This window comes from Salvia hispanica, chromosome 5, assembly GCF_029641045.1.
Source record: "Salvia hispanica isolate PSC_SH4W2 chromosome 5, Shi_PSC_v1, whole genome shotgun sequence".
Lineage (NCBI taxonomy): Eukaryota > Viridiplantae > Streptophyta > Magnoliopsida > Lamiales > Lamiaceae > Salvia > Salvia hispanica.
Window position 1 is genome coordinate 24,438,441 of NC_142696.1, and position 19,536 is coordinate 24,457,976.

Below are 19,536 nucleotides of genomic sequence, written 5' to 3' on the forward strand. Positions count from 1 at the left end.
AAAATATTTTGTTATACAATTATCATATAATTAACAAAAGAAATAATAAAATAGAGTAGCGGAAAAAGAGGAAAAAACGAAAAGTAAAAGAAAAACGTAAAAATGCAGGTAGAAATGAGCAAAAATGGAAGTAAAAGAATTTATCACAAATTTGCTGCTATTGAGGTTTGAACCTAGTTATCCAATTAACAATGGTTATACTCTACCATTCCACCAACAGAGCTTTAGGATATATTCGGCTCAATACATACTAAAACACATAAAATATGGGTTGATCAAAGGTTCACGTGATCGTGTGATTTTGCGATGTACATTGGTAATTTGTCAAATAACATAATACAAAAGACACATTCTCAACCAATCCATTTTTAAAAGAATAACTATCTAGTATAGCCAAAAATACTCTCTCCGTCCTATTTAAACTGGCCACATTTTTTAGTGGCACGAAATTTTAAAAAGTGTTGTTAGTTGGAATAAAATAAAGAGGAAAAAATAATTGAATATTTTAATGAGGAGAGAGAAGAGAGAGAGTTATTTTTAAAATTGGAAAATGGTAATCTTGATTGGGAGTGATTTGGGACAAATAGAAAAGGAAAAATGGTCATCTTGAATGAGACGAAGGGAGTAGCAATACGAGCCTATACCATGAGGATTGAGGATGAAGAAGAAAAGTTATCGAAGGACAAACAATAAAAAGCGGTGAACTCGTATAAATTATTCGCATTTTTCAACTACTAATAATACTTAGTAACTATTTATATTCAACTAAGCTAATTACTATACTATACGTTTATTTTATCCTTTTGGGGAAAGAAGAGGTCGAATCCTGTCTCCTTTTACAAAGCTAAACCCTAAATTTCAAAATCTCTCTCCTCTCAACCTCTTTCCCTCTTTTCAATTCATTTCTAGCTTTGTTAACTTCGGTGTACATCTCAAATCCGCAAACCATAAACCGAATTGTCGCTCCGAATCCGCAACATCATGTTCAGCAACCATGATTCTAGACTCCACGACGCCGGATCTTACCGACAGCGCCGAGTGTACGTTTTCATGTTTAAAGCGATCTTTGTTTTTGAAGCATATTGTTTTTGAGTTGTTTATAGGTGCTGACTGACTTGACTGATCACATTTCTTGACTTATTCTGTATATTTTTTTTTTTTGGGTTTATGGGTATGGTTTCAGGAATAGAAATATTTTATGAATTGAGTGTTCAAAGACAGTTATTTTGAGCTTCTGTTTTGTGATTTCTTTTAGAATCATCGAATTATAGAGATATGTTATGTTTTGTGATTTTATTCTATTTGATACTGTAGTGATTTAGTTGGGCCGCCACCGATGATGAGTCCACCCCCTATGCCAGGTGGTGCTCCGCCCAGCTATGGCCGCGGAGGTCCTCATGTGGCACCTCCGTTTATGGTGGGTGGTGCTAGGAGTGGGTATCAGATTGATCATGGTGCTGGAAGAGGGTTTGGGGCTGGTTATGGTAGTGGTTTTACTGACCGAGGTAGAGGTGGAGGTGGGGGAGGGTTCGGTGGTAGAGGACATAGCTATAACGGCGTAGGAGATAGGGGTGGCCATGAAGGTGGGAGAGGAGGTCATTTCTCGGGAAGGAGTTTTGATCATGGTCGTGGAGGTGGTTTTAGTGGGGGTCGTGGTGGCAGAGGAGGTAGGTCGAAGGGGGATGACTTGGACAACATTTCGCTTCCTAAACCCGATTTTAGTGGGTTGATTCCCTTTAAAAAGGATTTTTATGTGGAGAGCCCATCTGTTAGGGCAATGACTGAGCAGGAGGTGATGATGTATCGTGCACGTCGTGAGATTACTGTTGAAGGACACGATGTCCCCAAACCTATCCGGATGTTTGAAGAAGCAAGTTTCCCTGGTACTTATGTGAAGCTCTTTGCTTTTAAATTGAAGTACTAAAATGGCATGCTAATGTATCTAGAGTTGGAAGCATTCCTTGATCCGGAAGTGATCAACCATGGGCTTGATCTAACCCAAGTTCATGGTTTCAGTGTATATTATATGTTTTCATTATGTAACTTTTAGCTTAGCTGATTGATAGTTTGCGTACAGGTTACTGCCTTGAGGTGATTGCCAGACTGGGGTTTGTTGAGCCAACGCCTATTCAATCACAAGGATGGCCCATGGCATTAAGAGGTCGAGATCTTATAGGCATTGCTGAGACGGGTTCTGGAAAAACTTTGTCGTATTTGCTGCCTGCTTTTGTTCATGTTAGTGCTCAGCCCAGGTTGGGTAAGTTCTTTATAGTTTCATGTCTAAGGAAATTGAGATGTTATCTTTTATTTTTCGTATGCTTGGAGATCTTTTATTTTATATGACTCCAAGTAAAATTCCAGCTCAAGGTGATGGCCCCATCATACTAGTCCTAGCACCTACTAGAGAATTAGCTATTCAGATTCAAGAAGAAGCTTTGAAGTTCGGATCAGTTGCTAATATAAGAAGTACTTGTATATACGGCGGTGCTCCAAAGGGGCCACAAATTCGTGATCTTAAAAGAGGTATTCAACCTTGTTGATCCTGTCTTTCTTAAATTCATTTGTATAGTTTGTAATGAAATGTCTGCACTCTTTCTTTTTTCAGGAGTTGAAATTGTCATAGCTACACCTGGTAGATTGATTGATATGTTGGAAGCTCAGCACACTAACTTGCGAAGAGTGACTTACCTTGTGCTGGATGAGGCCGACCGTATGCTAGACATGGGATTTGAACCCCAAATCAGGAAAATTGTTTCTCAGGTATTTATTTGCTAATCTGCATTTATTCTGTTTCTATTTTAGATTAAACATTTAGAAACTTACATTTAAGTGAAATGCAGATTCGCCCAGATAGACAGACCCTGTACTGGAGTGCCACATGGCCTAGGGAGGTGGAAACTCTGGCAAGACAGTTCCTACGCAACGCTTACAAGGTTCGTCCTACACCTTTAACCTATGATCTTCTTACACTTTCGACGTCTACCACAATGCTAGGACCTTGAAATGGTGCTGGAAGTCTGTTTTATTGTCAGAACACTTAATATTTAATGTATAACAGGTCATCATTGGATCTCAAGAACTGAAAGCAAATCAATCTATACATCAAATTGTTGAAGTTATGACTGATTTGGAGAAATATAATAGGTGACACAGGCGATAGACATTATAATGCACTTATAAGTTTCTTGCTTCTTACCATTTATTTCTTGCAGGTTGATCAGATTGCTGAAAGAAGTAATGGATGGGAGTAAAATTTTAATTTTTGTGGAGACTAAAAAGGGATGTGATCAGGTTACAAGACAACTAAGAATGGATGGATGGCCAGCTCTGTCCATACATGGTGACAAAAACCAGGACGAAAGGGATTGGGTTCTAGCAGAGTTTAAAAGTAGCAGAACTCCTATAATGATTGCTACTGATGTTGCTGCTCGTGGCCTTGGTAGGATTAGTCTAAAAGTATAGGTTTAGAGTCTCATTATGGTCTTTGAACTACATAGCTCGTCTCCCGGCTGTTCTTCATGTTCCTAATGATATAGTGGTTTGGGTGCCGAAGTTTTTCGTATTATGCACGTTGGCTGCCTACTACGGTATCTCTACGCTACGAGCATGGTGCCTTGGCCTAGTAATGACTTAGAAAATATTGAGATGATGCTGTTACTTTTCTGTTTCTCGAAAGTCCTGAGCAAAAGTGACAGAACCTCTAGAATACGCATGTTTTTTATAGTCCAGTGTGTCATAGGCTAATGAATCTCAATAGGTTACCTTGATTGTTGTGATATCCATATGATGGAGAATCAACATTATATGCGGACACAGGATTTAGTAGACTGTTCCATATACAGCGTGCTCCTTGCATGTGATCGAGCGACATAATTAAGGCTAAAGTGCCCATCCACTCTTAGGGAGCTAATAGTTGTGACAGCCGGTAGACTCGTGCGAGATTATTCATTGATTGGACAGTGATTTTGACAGTTGTGGAGCAGCTGCTTCTTATCCCTGCAAAGTAAGGTAGGCACATTTAAAAGATGTGTTATATCTTCAACAAGATCTCTTTGGATCATAGGACTGCAGGGATAAGGGGCCATATTCTTTTTGTGTTGCTTTTGAATTCTTATCTGATCCCAACTCTTTCTGTATGTTTCTCTAGATGTGAAGGACATTAAAGTCGTAGTCAACTACGATTTCCCTTCGAATTTGGAGGATTATGTCCATAGGATTGGCCGAACTGGCCGTGCAGGAGCCACGGGAACTGCTTTCTCATTTTTCACTCATGCAAATGTGAAGCATGCTAGAGAACTCATCAAGATTCTGCAACAAGCTGGGCAGGCCGTGCCGCCTCAACTTGCTGCTTTGTCACGAACTGCTGGAAATGATACGGGAGGTAATCGTGTTGACCGTGCTACTATCTTTCATTAGTGCTGAAATGTTTAACATATGTAGGAGTTTGTGGATGGTTGTTGATCTGAAAAATGTCGGTCGATCTATTGTTGTTCTAACCACGATGTTTCTGCAGGATCGGGGCGCAACTTCCGATCCCGAGGCCGAGGAGGCGGCGGCTTTGGCAACCGTTCGGGGTCTAATGTGATACCTATAGGTGGAAGAAGGCCTTATTAGTTTTGTGCCTTAAGTTTGTAATGGATGTACAAGTTTTACTATGATCTTTATTTGTGTATGCGCAATATGTTTTTTAAGGCATACTAGTTCTACTTCTACCTTTAAAAATGGAAATTCGTAGAATTCATGTAAAGTGAAAAAAAAAACTCCATTTTACATCAAATCTATGCAGATTTGGGATGAGTTGATTTGTATGGATGCATCATATAACCTCAGAGGTGCATTAAAATGACAACACCTCCTAAAATAACTCCATACCATCATTCATAGTCAATTATTTGTACACTACACGTCGATGACACGTGGACAAATAATAAGCTGTCATATGGCAATAAAAAAATGCTCAAGTGTAAAAATCTCGGCCAACAATATACAACATTGTATATAACAACTTTTTTTCGGCTAGCAATATTCAACACGCTATATAGATTATAGATTGTTGTGTAGCATTTATAATATTGTTAGATATGTGGTGTCACCACTTTAAGAGGTGTTACACGAACCTATAAACTCATTCATAACTATATTTATTCACTTACCTCGTTTTGTAATTTGATTTTATGAGTTTCGTTCCACTGTGAATGATTATCCCAACTTATTTACAAATAAATATTCTCTATTACCAAAAAAGCAGATATAATTATTTTTAAATTCATTACTCTGTTTTTAAATCTTTTTTCTCTGTTTTCTCTTTTAATTTCTCTACCATGTTACCGAGATGTATTTTTGTTATCAATAATTTTTCTATCATTGAATTCATATACTAGGAGTACTAGTATTTTGTAATTATGACTTTTGGGCTTATAGTCTGCCTATCACAAATCTAAAATTTTTGCTTCGAGAAAAAAAAATATTCTTAAGTTTTGAAAAGATTTTTAATTAAAAATAATTGAATTATAGTCTATATTTCATTTAGTCTTCAAAGAGGAGAAAAATTAGCTCTACAAATTGATTTTATACAAAATATAATTTGGAATTCCACAGAAGAAAGGGCATTATTGTAAAAAACCTTCTCTGAAACCCTAACACGCACCCACCCAAAATCAATTTCCCTATAAATCCCCAAAACCTAACCCCCATTTCGCCTCCACCCAGCGCCGCCGCCCTCTTCCACCCAGAGAAAATGACCACCAGATTCAAGAAGAACCGCAAGAAGCGCGGCCACGTCAGCGCCGGCCACGGCCGTATCGGCAAGCACCGCAAGCATCCCGGAGGTCGGGGTAACGCCGGAGGAATGCACCACCACCGCATTCTCTTCGACAAGTACCATCCCGGTTACTTCGGCAAGGTCGGTATGAGGTACTTCCACCGCCTCCGCAACAAGTTCCACTGCCCCACCGTCAACATCGATCGCCTCTGGTCGCTGGTGCCGCAGGAGGTGAAGGACAAGGCGTCCAAGGACAACGCGCCGCTCATCGACGTCACGGAGTTCGGCTACTTCAAGGTGCTGGGGAAGGGACTGCTGCCGGAGGGGAAGCCGGTCGTGTTGAAGGCCAAGCTCGTGTCGAAGAACGCCGAGAAGAAGATCAAGGAAGCTGGAGGCGCTGTTGTGCTCACCGCTTGATTTAGGGTTTTTTTCCCCAATTTAATTTTGCTTTTAAAATTTTATGAAATCGTGGATACTGGTGATATTGCTACTCTATGCTCTATTAGACGCTTTAATTGAAATGAATTTTGTGTTTTGGGATATTTCAGAGTAATGCAATTTTATTTTTGTTTTATGTTCCTTCTTTGAATGTTTTGATTAGGCATGTTAATTTGATTTTTGTTTGCTCAATTTGATTATGTTGGCTGGTAGTAAGCTATGCTTGATGCTCATTCTCTTAATTTGTTTGATGTGTTAGTGAATATGTTTTGATCAGAGTTTTAATCTCTATAATTTTGATTGACAAGGGGTTCTGTTGTTTGATTCATACAAATTCTGTGTTTGAAACTTTGGCTGATAAACTCTCCATTTCTGCTCCCTTATACGGAGTATTTGTTTTTTTAGCAGATTTAAATTGGGTGGAAATATTATTGCAACTTTGATGTTTAATATTTTCTATTATTTGCCGATTTTCATCATACTATGTAAGAGCCTGTCTTGAATAGAATGATATGGTTAGTAGAGTAATATATGAAGGGGCAAATATATTTTCAATTGTTGCATGAGATTAATATCGGAAGGCAGAAATGAGGAACATGTTAGGAATCATAATGATGTCTTAATTCTTCATTCTCATATTTTGTTTTTGAAGAATCAACCATAGAAATAATATGCATCTTGGTAAATGAAAGCAATGATCATGTATAATGCTCACTAGGACTCATTGTTGGATCTGAAACCATTTTGGCTATTTTGAGGGATCAGAATTCGCTCGGCGCAACAAGGATTATTCACTAATCACTTAGCAATTCTTTCTTTTTTTTACATTATTATCAACAATCAAGATCTACTCTTTTTTTATGTTATCTACGGAGTATTTTATTTTTTATTTGTATCAATAATGCTTTTAAAATGGAGAGGTAAAATTTTGAAATGACACAATTTTTAAAGTAAAAGAGATATTGAAATAAAAGTGATTCAACTTAGTAAAAAATGAATCTCATCTTATTAGAGAAAAACAATTTCTTGAGATAGAATATTAATAATTTTAAGAGCATCCATATGGAATTGAGGGAGGATCCGTCAAACTTGAGGAAGCGCAACAGTCGTCCCGCTTCTTTGTGGACAACAAGGTGATGAGTGTGCGACGAGACTGCCGGCGGCGTGGAGAGGGTCTTCAGAGAGGGGGGGGGGGGGGTGTTCAATGTTTTTATTAAATCTCAGGCTCTATAAATACACACCTTTCAACACATGAAGCTCCATTCCTGAATTGACACATTAGTCTTTCTTCTAATTATGAATTCGGTGTAAGAAAAAAAAATGCTCTTCTCAATTGGACCTTGAATTTGGTTGACGATGCATTGCCCAAAGCTCTTAAGAAATTGGGAACATCTCTTCAAGCACTAATCAGAGCCGTCCACGCAATAGCATAGGATAATTTCAAAGTCTCTTCGTAACATCCGCGTGAGTATGACCATTGACACAAAAAATACTCTTAAGTGTAAGCCAAGGATACGCGAAGTGACCGGTGAAGAGATCCGAGTGCACAACCTCCTTTTGCATACACTTAGGAAGAAGATCGAAAAATTTAGTTCATAGATAGATTTCATTTTCTATGAAATTGTAATTTTAGTTCATTTTTTGAGAAGTCGTAAATTTAGTTTGTTTTATATGAAGTCGTTTTATGTAATAAACTAGTATGTACTCGTATTTCAATTGACAAGTAAAACAATGAATAGTGTAAGTTAATGTGAGAGTCATGAGGACATAGCGTTCATTGTAGGAATTGTGTCTTGGTACAGAAAAAGAGGGGAATGACGACGTGGCAATAGCGCATCCGTTGTTGATACCTAAATAAGGGATGAACCAAAATAGTACAATAGTTGTTTTTAATGGATCAAGGTAATGTTAGTTTCGTCAATGATCCCATACTAATACATGTAAGTATGAGTTTTAGGCTTTTAGTCGGCCTATGACTCAAACTTTGAATTATTGTAATAGTACAATAGTTGTTTTCAATAGCTCAAGATAGTGTTAGTTTCATCAATGATCGCATACTACTTCCTCCGTCCGTGAATAGAAGTCCTGTTTTTCCATTTTAGTTCATCCGCGAATAGGAGTCCCGGTTCACTTTTACCATAAATGGTAATAGGGTTCCACCTTCCACTAACTCATTCCACTCACATTTTATTTAAAACTAATATATACAAGTGAGACCCCTATTCCATTAACTTTTTTCCACCCACTTTCCTTAACATTTCTTAAAACTCATGCCGCCCATAAATGAGACTCCTAATGGCAAACAGAGAAAGTAATATGTAAGTATGAGTTTTGGGGTTTTGGTCGGACCATGACTCAAACCTTGTATTATCGTAATATTCCGAAGATGATCAGTGAGGAGATCCGAGTGCACAATCTCCTTTTGCATACACTTAGGAAGAAGATCGATAAATTTAGTTCGTAGATTGATTCATTTTTTATGAAATTGTAAATTTAGTTCATTTTCTGTGAAGTCGTAAATTTAGTTTGTTTTCTATGACGTCGTTTAGTGATGTAAGTTAATGTGAGAGTCATGTTGACATGGCGTCATTGTGGAAATTGTAGCTTGGTACAAAAGAAAGAGGGGAATGACGATAATGCGGAAGCGCATCCGTTGTTAATGCCTAAAGAGTAAAGGATGAACCAATATAAAAATGAAGTAGGTAATATAGTAGTGTAGTTGTTTTAGTGGACCCTTAATGTACCAAGGCAGTGTTAGTTTCATCAATAATTGCATCTGTAAGTATGAGTTTTGGGCTTTTACTCGGCCCATCTCAAACCTTGAATTATTGTAATATTCCTAATTATTGACGAAACCCTCTCACCACCAACACACCATTTCATTATAAATCCCCAAACCCTAGCCCCCATTTCGCATCTTCCCATCGCAGCCGCACTCTCTCCGCAGAAAATGACAACCAGATTCAAGAAGAACCGCAAGAAGCGCGGCCACGTCAGCGCCGGGCACGGTCGTATCGGCAAGCACCGCAAGCATCCCGGAGGTCGCAGTAACGCCGGTGGAATGCACCACCACCGCATCCTCTTCGACAAGTACCATCCCGGATACTTCGGCAAGGTCGGTATGAGGTACTTCCACCGCCTGCGCAACAAGTTCCACTGCCCGACCGTCAACATCGATCGCCTCTGGTCGCTGGTGCCGCAGGAGGTGAAGGACAAGGCGTCTAAGGACAACGCCCCGCTCATCGACGTCACTCAGTTCGGCTACTTCAAGGTGCTGGGGAAGGGACTGCTGCCGGAGGGAAAGCCTGTCGTGTTGAAGGCCAAGCTCGTGTCGAACGCCGAGAAGAAGATCAAGGAAGCTGGAGGCGCGGTTGTGCTCACCGCTTAATTAGGGTTTTTTCCCCCAATTTGATTTTGCCGCTTTTTTATTTATGTTTTATGCAATCGGTTATACTTATGATATTTTGCTTACAATGAAAACTATGAATTTTGTGTTTCGTTTTATGTGATTTTGGATATTTTAGAGTAATGCGTTTTTATATTTGATAGCGTGTGTTAATTGGAATAAGCTTATGCAATGCTTGATTTGTATTAGTTGGATTTGATTATGCAGGCTTTTCATAATTCTCTGATTTCTTATATGAATTTTTGTTTATTTCTATGGTTTTTATGCTCTTTTTATGACCTTGTTCTTCTTGCATTATTTGATTTGCTTGGAAATGGTGGTTGACTTATGTATGCATTTGTTTGATCAGAGTTTGTATCATTAGAGTTTTGATTTGTAGTTTGATTCATTGCCCAAAGCTCTTAAGAAATTGGGAACATGTTCAATTCAAGCACTAATCAGAGCCGTCCACGGAATCTAGCATAGGATAATTTCAAAGTCTCTTCGTAACATCCGCGTGAGTATGACCATTGACACAAAAAATACTCTTTAAGTGTAAGCCAAGGATACGCGAAGTGACCGGTGAAGAGATCCGAGTGCACAACCTCCTTTAGCATACACTTAGGAAGAAGATCGAAAAATTTAGTTCGTAGATAGATTTCATTTTCTATGAAATTGTAATTTTAGTTCATTTTCTGAGAAGTCGTAAATTTAGTTTGTTTTATATGAAGTCGTTTTATGTAATAAACTAGTATGTACTCGTATTTCAATTGACAAGTAAAACAATGAATAGTGTAAGTTAATATGAGAGTCATGAGGATATAGCGTTCATTGTAGGAATTGTGTCTTGGTACAGAAAAAGAGGGGAATGACGACGTGGCGATAGCGCATCCGTTGTTGATACCTAAATAAGGGATGAACCAAAATGGTACAATAGTTATTTTTAATGGATCAAGGTAATGTTGGTTTTATCAATGATCCCATACTAATATGTAAGTATGAGTTTTAGGCAGTTTTAGGCTTTTAGTCGGCCCATGACTCGCTCAAACTTTGAATTATTGTAATAGTACAATAGTTGTTTTCAATAGCTTAAGGTAGTGTTAGATCGCATACTACTCCTTCCGTCCGCGAATAGAAATCATGTTTTTTCATTTTAGTCCATCCGCGAATAGGAGTCCCGGTTCACTTTTACCATAAATGGTAATAGGGTCTCACCTTCCACTAACTCATTCCACTCACATTTTATATACAAGTGAAATCTCTATTCCATTAACTTTTTTCCACTCACTTTCCTTAACATTTCTTAAAACGCGTGCCGTCCATAAATGAGATTCCTAATGGCAGACGGATGGAGTAATATGTAAGTATGAGTTTTGGGGTTTTGGTCGGACCATGATTTAAACCTTGAATTATCGTAATATTCCGAAGATGATCGGTGAGGAGAGCCGAGTGCAGAGTCTCCTTTTGCATACACTTAGGAAGAAGATCGATAAATTTAGTTCGTAGATTGATTCATATTTTATTGTTAGGGGGTGGAACTAATGAATAGCAAGAAGTAGAGGGACCAAACTGCAAATGAGGATAAAAGGCATTTGGGGGGTTTTGTTCTTTGTTCTTTGGCAAAATTGCCGTTGATGATTCTAATAACCAAGCAGTTGGGAGGTTGTGAGAGATCAGTCAGTTATGGGAGAGCTCAATCAGTTGAGGCTTGAGCTTAATCAAGATATAAAAGGAGAGCAGCTCATTCCTCTGCAGCAGTTGAGAAGTAAGATTCACTTTCTTTGTGAGACTCAAATTGTGTTCTTTATGGGATTGTATTGAGCGCATAGTGTGAGTTTGAGTGATCTTGTTCTAGTTTCGTATAGCTGTGATTCTTGTATTCCTTGGTGTGATTGAATAAAATTTATATCGTCTTCTCCGTGGATGTAGGTCTTACGGCCGAACCACGTAATTCCATTTTGTTCTCTCTTTTCTATTCTGAGTTCATCCTTGCTGATTGTTCTTTATTGCAATTGGTGTTTGGGTATTCTGTAAATCGGAGCTTGTTCAACAAATTGGCGCCGTCTGTGGGAATTGAGAGGATCTACCGATTGCAATGTCGACCGCAAAGTTCGATTTGGAGAAATTCACGGGGAAAAATGATTTTGGGCTTTGGAAGCTCAAAATGAAGGCAGTCATGATGCAGCAGGGTCTTTGGGAAATCTTGAAGGGAGGGAATGATGGCAAGCCTGATAAAGAAGATGAGAAGGCAACCGTCAAGCACCAAGAACTCCAAGATAAGGCTTATAGTACTCTGATTCTCAGTTTAAGCGACAGAGTATTGAGGGAGGTCTCCAAAGAAGAGAGTGCAGCAGAGGTATGGGCTAAGCTTGAGTCACTATACATGACCAAGTCTTTGGAAACTCTGCTCCACTTGAAGCAGAAGCTTTTCACATTCAAGATATCAGAAGTTAAAACCATTCTTGAGCAGTTAGAGGAGTTTGGTAAATGCGTGGATGATTTGGAGATGATTGAGGAGAAGATCAAGGATGAAGACAAGGCCTTAATGCTCCTCAACTCACTTCCCAGCTGCTATGAACAATTCAAAGATGCCATTCTTCTGGGAAGAGATTCTAAGGTAACTTATGAAGAGGTTTATTCAGCTCTGAAGTTGAAGGAAATCCAAAAATCTGGCACAAGATCAATAGATACTGCTGCTGAAAGTTTGAATGTGAAAGCATACTCCAAGAAACCTGGCAAGAAGAAGTTTGCAAAGAAACAACAATCTTGGAAGGATAAGCAAAGTGAAGGCAAGGAAACTAGATCTTGCCATCATTGCAAGAAGCCGGGCCATATTAAGAAGGACTGCTATGCCTGGAAAAGAAAGCAGGCTGAAAATGAGAAGAAAACTGACACAGCTGATGTAACTGAAGAGATGGAAACTGGGCAGATTATGAATGTCGTTGATAAGGGAATTTTGCATTCTTGGATCATGGATTCAGGCTGCAGTTTTCATATAACATCAAATAAAAGTTGGTTTATGGATCTTGAAGCAGCTGAGGGGTCAGTAACACTGGGAAACAATCACACTTGTGAAGTGAAAGGTATAGGATCAGTGAAGATGAGAATGTTTGATAGTTCAATCAAGATTTTGTCGGAAGTTAGATATATTCCTGCTGTAAAGAGGAATCTTATCTCTTTGGGAACACTAGAGAGAAAAGGCTTTAGTTTCTGTTCTGTTGGTGGAAAGATGCAAGTTTCAAAGGAAGGTGTCATCTACATGAAGGCAGCAAGGGTAAATAGCCTTTATTATCTTGATGCAGAGGTTATTACTGATCAGTTGAACATTACTGAGAGAATTGACAGAAGAGTTTGGCACATGAGGCTGGGACATGTTGGTGATGCAGGCATGAAGGAATTGGAGAAGAGGAAGTTTATTTCTTCTCATGATGCAGGCTCTGATGATAGCATATCCGGATGTGAAGAATGTATACTGGCCAAAAGCAAGAAGCTCACATTTCCTCAAGCCAAACACAGTTCAAAGGCTCCACTGGACTATGCACACAGTGATGTTTGGGGTCCGGCACAGACACAAAGCATAGGTGGAGGCAGGTACTTTCTTACCATTATAGATGACTATTCTAGAAAGTTGTGGTTGTATGTGATGAAAGAAAAGTCAGAAGCATTTTCTAAGTTTCAAGAGTGGTGCAAAGAAGTAGAATCTAAAAAAGGATGCTCTCTTAAATGTTTGAGGACAGACAATGGCTTAGAATTTTTGTCTTCAGAGTTTGATCAATATTGCAAGAAAAAGGGGATCAAGAGGCACAGAACCGTGCCAAGCAACCCACAACAGAATGGGGTAGCTGAGAGGGCAAACAGGACCATTTTGGAGAGGTTGAGATGTTTACTTTTCTCTTCTGGAATGCCCAAGAATTTTTGGGCAGAAGCAGCGGCTACAGCTGCTGTGCTAATAAACAAATGCCCTTCATCTGCTTTGGATTTTGACACACCGGATATGAGGTGGTATGGATCTAAAGGGGATTATGATAAACTGAGAATATTTGGCTGTAGAGCTTATGCTCATGTGAAGCAGGGAAAGCTTGAAGCTAGGGCCCTCAAATGTGTGATGTTGGGATACCAAAGGGGAGTGAAGGGATATAGGTTGTGGTGCACAGAGCCGGGCAACAACAAGGTTATAATCAGCAGAGATGTAGTTTTTAAGGAGCAAGAAATGCCATATTTGAAGAAGGTAGCAGAGAGTACTCAAGTTGAGGTGGAGACTTCTGATAGATACAGAGAGCTGGCTGAAGAAGAAATGCCTGAGAGTGAAGTTAGTCCAGCAGATACTCAGAATATGGAAACTCATACTGGAGTACCTGATCAGCCAAGAATAAACAGAGAAAAGTCTAAGAGAAAGATCAAGCTACCAGCCAAGTATAGTGACTATGATATGATGTATTATGCACTTGCTATTGCTGAAAAAATCGAATATCATGAGCCCTCCAGTTATAAAGAAGCTGTCAGAAGTCATGAAAAGGATAAATGGTTGAGAGCTATGCAAGAGGAGATAGATTCTCTATATAAGAACAGAACATGGATTTTAGTTCTGAGGTCTTCAAATCAGAGAGCAGTGGGGTGTAAGTGGATATTCAAGAAAAAGGTTGAAGCTTTCCAGAATGATAACATAAGGTTCAAGGCTAGATTGGTTGCAAAGGGGTTTACTCAGAAAGAGGGAATTGACTACAATGAGATTTTTTCCCCAGTAGTTAAACACAGCTCAATCAGAATCCTCTTGGCCATTGTGGTTCAGAAAAATTGGGAACTTCACCAACTTGATGTAAAAACAGCCTTTCTCCATGGAAAGCTTGAAGAAACAATTTACATGGAACAACCCGAAGGTTTCATCAGGCCTGGAGATGAAGGAAAAGTTTGCCTACTCAAGAAGAGTCTCTACGGTTTGAAGCAAAGTTCAAGGCAGTGGTACTTAACTTTCAATGATTATATTCTGAAGATTGGTTTTGAAATGTCTAAGTATGACAACTGTGTGTTCATTAAGAAGAAGAATGGATCTGCTGTGGCCTACTTATTGCTCTACGTCGATGATATGTTAGTCTCTGCTGCAACTGTAGCTGAAGTCCAGGAAATCAAAGACCAGCTGAGGGTTCAATTTGAAATGAAGGATCTGGGTTGTGCAAGAAGAATCCTCGGGATGGATATTGTAAGGGACGGAGAAGAGGACTACATCAGCAAAGTTCTCAAGAAGTTTCAGCTTGATAGCTCAAAACCAGTTACTGTTCCATTGGCACAGCAATTCAAGTTGAGTGCCAGTCAGAGCCCGGACACAGATGCAGGGAAGAGAGAAATGGAAAGAATTCCTTACTCCAGCATTGTAGGAAGTATCATGTACACCATGATATGTACTAGACCAGACTTGAGCCATGCCATTAGTGTTGCTAGTAGATTCATGGCTAATCCTGGAATGGAACATTGGCATGCTCTTAAATGGATTTTGAGATACATGAAAGGAACAGTTGATCATGGGATTGTGATTGAGAAGCATGAGGGTGGACGAAAGGAGCCTTTGATAGGGTTCTGTGATTCGGATTATGCAGTAAGCTTAGACATCAGAAAGTCTCAAACCGGCTATGTCTTTTGTCTCTATGGGAGTGCTGTCAGCTGGAAATCTTGTTTGCAGTCAGTGGTGACTTTATCCACTACGGAGGCTGAATACATAGCATTGACTGAAGCAGTGAAAGAGAGTTTTTGGCTTAAAGGGATCCTCTCTGATTTTGCCATTGAGCAGCAGTGTAGAGGTAAATTGTGATAGCTCAAGTGCCATCTGTTTGACTAAGCACCAGACTTTCCATGAGAGGAGTAAGCATGTAGATGTGAGACTCCATTTCATCAGAGATGAGGTCAGTAAAGGTTCTGTAAAGATAGCCAAGATCTCAACCGAAGACAATGCAGCAGACATGTTTACAAAGACTTTGCCCAACTCCAAACTTAAGTTGTGTATGGAGCTGATCAACTTGGTTCAACAGTAGTGAAGGGTGATTAGAGAAGATGGCCTGAATCTATTCAATAGCTCCAAGGTGGAGATTTGTTAGGGGGTGGAACTAATGAATAGCAAGAAGTAGAGGGACCAAACTGCAAATGAGGATAAAAGGCATTTGGGGGTTTTTGTTCTTTGTTCTTTGGCAAAATTGCCGTTGATGATTCTAACAACCAAGCAGTTGGGAGGTTGTGAGAGATCAGTCAGTTATGGGAGAGCTCAATCAGTTGAGGCTTAAGCTTAATCAAGATATAAAAGGAGAGCAGCTCATTCCTCTGCAGCAGTTGAGAAGTAAGATTCACTTTCTTTGTGAGACTCAAATTGTGTTCTTTTTGGGATTGTATTGAGCGCATAGTGTGAGTTTGAGTGATCTTGTTCTAGTTTCGTATAGCTGTGATTCTTGTATTCCTTGGTGTGATTGAATAAAATTTAGATCGTCTTCTCCGTGGATGTAGGTCTTACGGCCGAACCACGTAATTCCCTTTTGTTCTCTCTTTTCTATTCTGAGTTCATCCTTGCTGATTGTTCTTTATTGCAATTGGTGTTTGGGTATTCTGTAAATCGGAGGAAATTGTAAATTTAGTTCATTTTGTGTGAAGTCGTAAATTTAGTTTGTTTTCTATGATGTCGTTTAGTGTCATAAATTATGTAAGTTAAGGTGCGAGTCACGATGAACCAATATAAAAATGAAGTAATATAGTGTAGTTGTTTATAATGGACCCTTAATGGACCAAAGCAGTGTTAGTTTCATCAATAATTGCATATGTAAGTATGAGTTTTGGGCTTTTGCTCGGCCCATCTCAAACTTTGAATTATTATAATATTCCTAATTATTGACGAAACCCTCTCACCACCAACACACCATTTCATTATAAATCCCCAAACCCTAGCCCCCATTTCGCAGCTGCACTCTCTCCTCAGAAAATGACCACCAGTTTCAAGAAGAACCACAAGAAGCGCGGCCACGTCAGCGCTGGGCACGGTCGCATCGGCAAGCACCACAAGCATCCCAGAGGTCGGGGAAACGCCGGAGGAATGCACCACCACCGCATCCTCTTCGACAAGTACCATCCCGGATACTTCGGCAAGGTCGGTATGAGGTACTTCCACCGCCTCCGCAACAAGTTCCACTGCCCCACCGTCAACATCGATCGCCTCTGGTCGCTGGTGCCGCAGGAGGTGAAGGACAAGGCGTCCAAGGACAACGCGTCGCTCATCGACGTCACACAGTTCGGCTACTTCAAGGTGCTAGGGAAGGGACTGCTGCCGGAGGGGAAGCCGGCCGTGTTGAAGGCCAAATTCGTGTCGAAGAACGCGGAGAAGAAGATCAAGGAAGCTGGAGGCGTTGTTGTGCTCACTGCTTAATTAGGGTTTTTTCCCCCAATTTGAGTTTGCCGCTTTTTTATTTATGTTTTATGCAATCGGTTATACTTATCATATTTTGCTTACATTGAAAACTATGAATTTTGTGTTTCGTTTTATGTGATTTTGGATATTTTAGAGTAATACGTTTTTATATTTGATAGCGTGTGTTAATTGGAATAAGCTTATGCAATGCTTGATTTGTATTAGTTGGATTTGATTATGCAGGCTTTTCATAATACTCTGATTTCTTATATGATTTTTTGTTTATTTCTATTGTTTTTTATGCTCTTTTTATGACCTTGTTCTTCTTGCATTATTTGATTTGCTTGAAAATGGTGGTTGATTTATGAATGCATTTGTTTGATCAGAGTTTGTATCATTAGAGTTTTGGTTTGTAGTTTGATTCACAATGTTCTGTTGTTTAATTCAGTTTAATAATGTGGATTAACTTTGGCTGCTAACACAATTATCCTATCTTAATCAACCTGATTCTCAGTTGTAACTGCATCTCAACCTTGTACATAAATTCTCGGGATCGAACCCTCCTCTGTCGCTCCCCCATCCTACACAGCCGCCACTCCTACTTCAACCTCCTCCATAGAATGTCGACTCGGTTTCCCTCTCTTCCTCCATCACTGCCTCTCCTACCCATGCCTTCTTGCAAAATCCCTCTTGATAAAATAGATTGTTACTTGTATTTTATCTTCAATCATAGGATTGCTCAATTCATTTGTTCAAGTGATAAGTAAATGCCCTCTTATATTTGTGCACTTAGCAGATTTGCATTGAGTGGAACTATTAATTTGAACTTGGATGTTAAGTACTTTGCTGTAATTGGCTGTTTTTCATCGTACATAGTAAGAAGATTAGTGTTGAATTGAAAATAGTAGCCATGAAAATTTAAGGGACATGTTTTCAATTATTTATATTCTCATTTAGTTATGTTAGTACTATTATGTGCGATCTTTGCTTTTTCTTTTTCACGAATTTGGTATACAAAATAATTTAAAGGGATAAGTGGCCATATTCTTTTTGTGTTGCTTTTGAATTCTTATCTGATCCCAACTCTTTATGTATGTTTCTCTAGATGTGAAGGACATTAAAGTCGTAGTCAACTACGATTTCCCTTCGAATTTGGAGGATTATGTCCATAGGATTGGCCGAACTGGCCGTGCAGGAGCCACGGGAACTGCTTTCTCATTTTTCACTCATGCAAATGTGAAGCATGCTAGAGAACTCATCAAGATTCTGCAACAAGCTGGGCAGGCCGTGCCGCCTCAACTTGCTGCTTTGTCACGAACTGCTGGAAATGATACGGGAGGTAATCGTGTTGACCGTGCTACTATCTTTCATTAGTGCTGAAATGTTTAACATATGTAGGAGTTTGTGGATGGTTGTTGATCTGAAAAATGTCGGTCGATCTATTGTTGTTCTAACCACGATATTTCTGCAGGATCGGGGTGCAACTTCCGATCCCGAGGCCGAGGAGGCGGCGGCTTTGGCAACCGTTCGGGGTCTAATGTGATACCTATAGGTGGAAGAAGGCCTTATTAGTTTTGTGCCTTAAGTTTGTAATGGATGTACAAGTTTTACTATGATCTTTATTTGTGTATGCGCAATATGTTTTTTAAAGGCATACTAGTTCTACTTCTACCTTTAAAAATGGAAATTCGTAGAATTCATGTAAAGTGAAAAAAAAAAACTCCATTTTACATCAAATCTATGCAGATTTGGGATGAGTTGATTTGTATGGATGCATCATATAACCTCAGAGGTGCATTAAAATGACAACACCTCCTAAAATAACTCCATACCATCATTCATAGTCAATTATTTGTACACTACACGTCGATGACACGTGGACAAATAATAAGCTGTCATATGGCAATAAAAAAATGCTCAAGTGTAAAAATCTCGGCCAACAATATACAACATTGTATATAACAACTTTTTTTCGGCTAGCAATATTCAACACGCTATATAGATTATAGATTGTTGTGTAGCATTTATAATATTGTTAGATATGTGGTGTCACCACTTTAAGAGGTGTTACACGAACCTATAAACTCATTCATAACTATATTTATTCACTTACCTCGTTTTGTAATTTGATTTTATGAGTTTCGTTCCACTGTGAATGATTATCCCAACTTATTTACAAATAAATATTCTCTATTACCAAAAAAGCAGATATAATTATTTTTAAATTCATTACTCTGTTTTTAAATCTTTTTTCTCTGTTTTCTCTTTTAATTTCTCTACCATGTTACCGAGATGTATTTTTGTTATCAATAATTTTTCTATCATTGAATTCATATACTAGGAGTACTAGTATTTTGTAATTATGACTTTTGGGCTTATAGTCTGCCTATCACAAATCTAAAATTTTTGCTTCGAGAAAAAAAAATATTCTTAAGTTTTGAAAAGATTTTTAATTAAAAATAATTGAATTATAGTCTATATTTCATTTAGTCTTCAAAGAGGAGAAAAATTAGCTCTACAAATTGATTTTATACAAAATATAATTTGGAATTCCACAGAAGAAAGGGCATTATT

The 19,536-nt window shown here is 38.8% G+C and overlaps 2 protein-coding genes, 1 long non-coding RNA gene and 2 pseudogenes across 4 annotated transcripts; all 5 read left to right on the forward strand.

Annotated features, from left to right (window-relative positions):
- Positions 1-787: 787 nt before the first annotated feature.
- Positions 788-4,672, forward strand: LOC125189014 (DEAD-box ATP-dependent RNA helicase 20-like). 2 transcript variants are annotated; one of them, XM_089059453.1, is made up of 10 exons: positions 788-1,040; positions 1,362-1,883; positions 2,078-2,257; positions 2,362-2,523; positions 2,606-2,760; positions 2,841-2,933; positions 3,059-3,144; positions 3,213-3,439; positions 4,148-4,381; positions 4,514-4,672. In XM_089059453.1, exons 1-10 carry the CDS (start codon positions 995-997, stop codon positions 4,612-4,614), a joined length of 1,806 nt encoding a protein of 601 aa, XP_088915579.1. In that variant the 5' UTR covers positions 788-994; the 3' UTR covers positions 4,615-4,672. The 2 variants fall into 2 exon arrangements, with proteins under 2 accessions (XP_088915579.1, XP_047942136.2); XM_048086179.2 differs by having other exon boundaries at positions 789-1,040; positions 1,315-1,883.
- Positions 4,673-5,687: 1,015 nt separating this feature from the next.
- LOC125189015 (large ribosomal subunit protein uL15x) lies at positions 5,688-6,335 on the forward strand. Its single transcript, XM_048086181.2, has one exon. The coding sequence runs from the start codon at positions 5,738-5,740 to the stop codon at positions 6,176-6,178; it is 441 nt and encodes a 146-aa protein (XP_047942138.2). The 5' UTR covers positions 5,688-5,737; the 3' UTR covers positions 6,179-6,335.
- A 2,791-nt stretch (positions 6,336-9,126) lies between these two features.
- Positions 9,127-9,696, forward strand: LOC148926495 (large ribosomal subunit protein uL15x pseudogene; annotated as a pseudogene).
- A 6,843-nt stretch (positions 9,697-16,539) lies between these two features.
- On the forward strand, positions 16,540-16,995 carry LOC125189017 (large ribosomal subunit protein uL15x pseudogene; annotated as a pseudogene).
- Positions 16,996-17,293: 298 nt separating this feature from the next.
- LOC125189018 (uncharacterized) lies at positions 17,294-18,592 on the forward strand. The gene is made up of 2 exons (XR_007170803.2): positions 17,294-18,301; positions 18,434-18,592. It is a non-coding gene; the product is annotated as an uncharacterized LOC125189018 (long non-coding RNA).
- The last annotated feature ends 944 nt before the right edge of the window (positions 18,593-19,536 follow it).

Coding starts and splice junctions, on each gene's coding strand:
- LOC125189014 (XM_048086179.2), top strand. CDS start 982: ATGTTCAGCAACCATGATTCTAGACTCCACGACGCCGGATCTTACCGA. Junction 2,934..3,058: donor TCCTACGCAACGCTTACAAG/GTTCGTCCTACA, acceptor AATGTATAACAG/GTCATCATTGGATCTCAAGA. Junction 3,145..3,212: donor GATTTGGAGAAATATAATAG/GTGACACAGGCG, acceptor TATTTCTTGCAG/GTTGATCAGATTGCTGAAAG.
- LOC125189015 (XM_048086181.2), top strand. CDS start 5,738: ATGACCACCAGATTCAAGAAGAACCGCAAGAAGCGCGGCCACGTCAGC.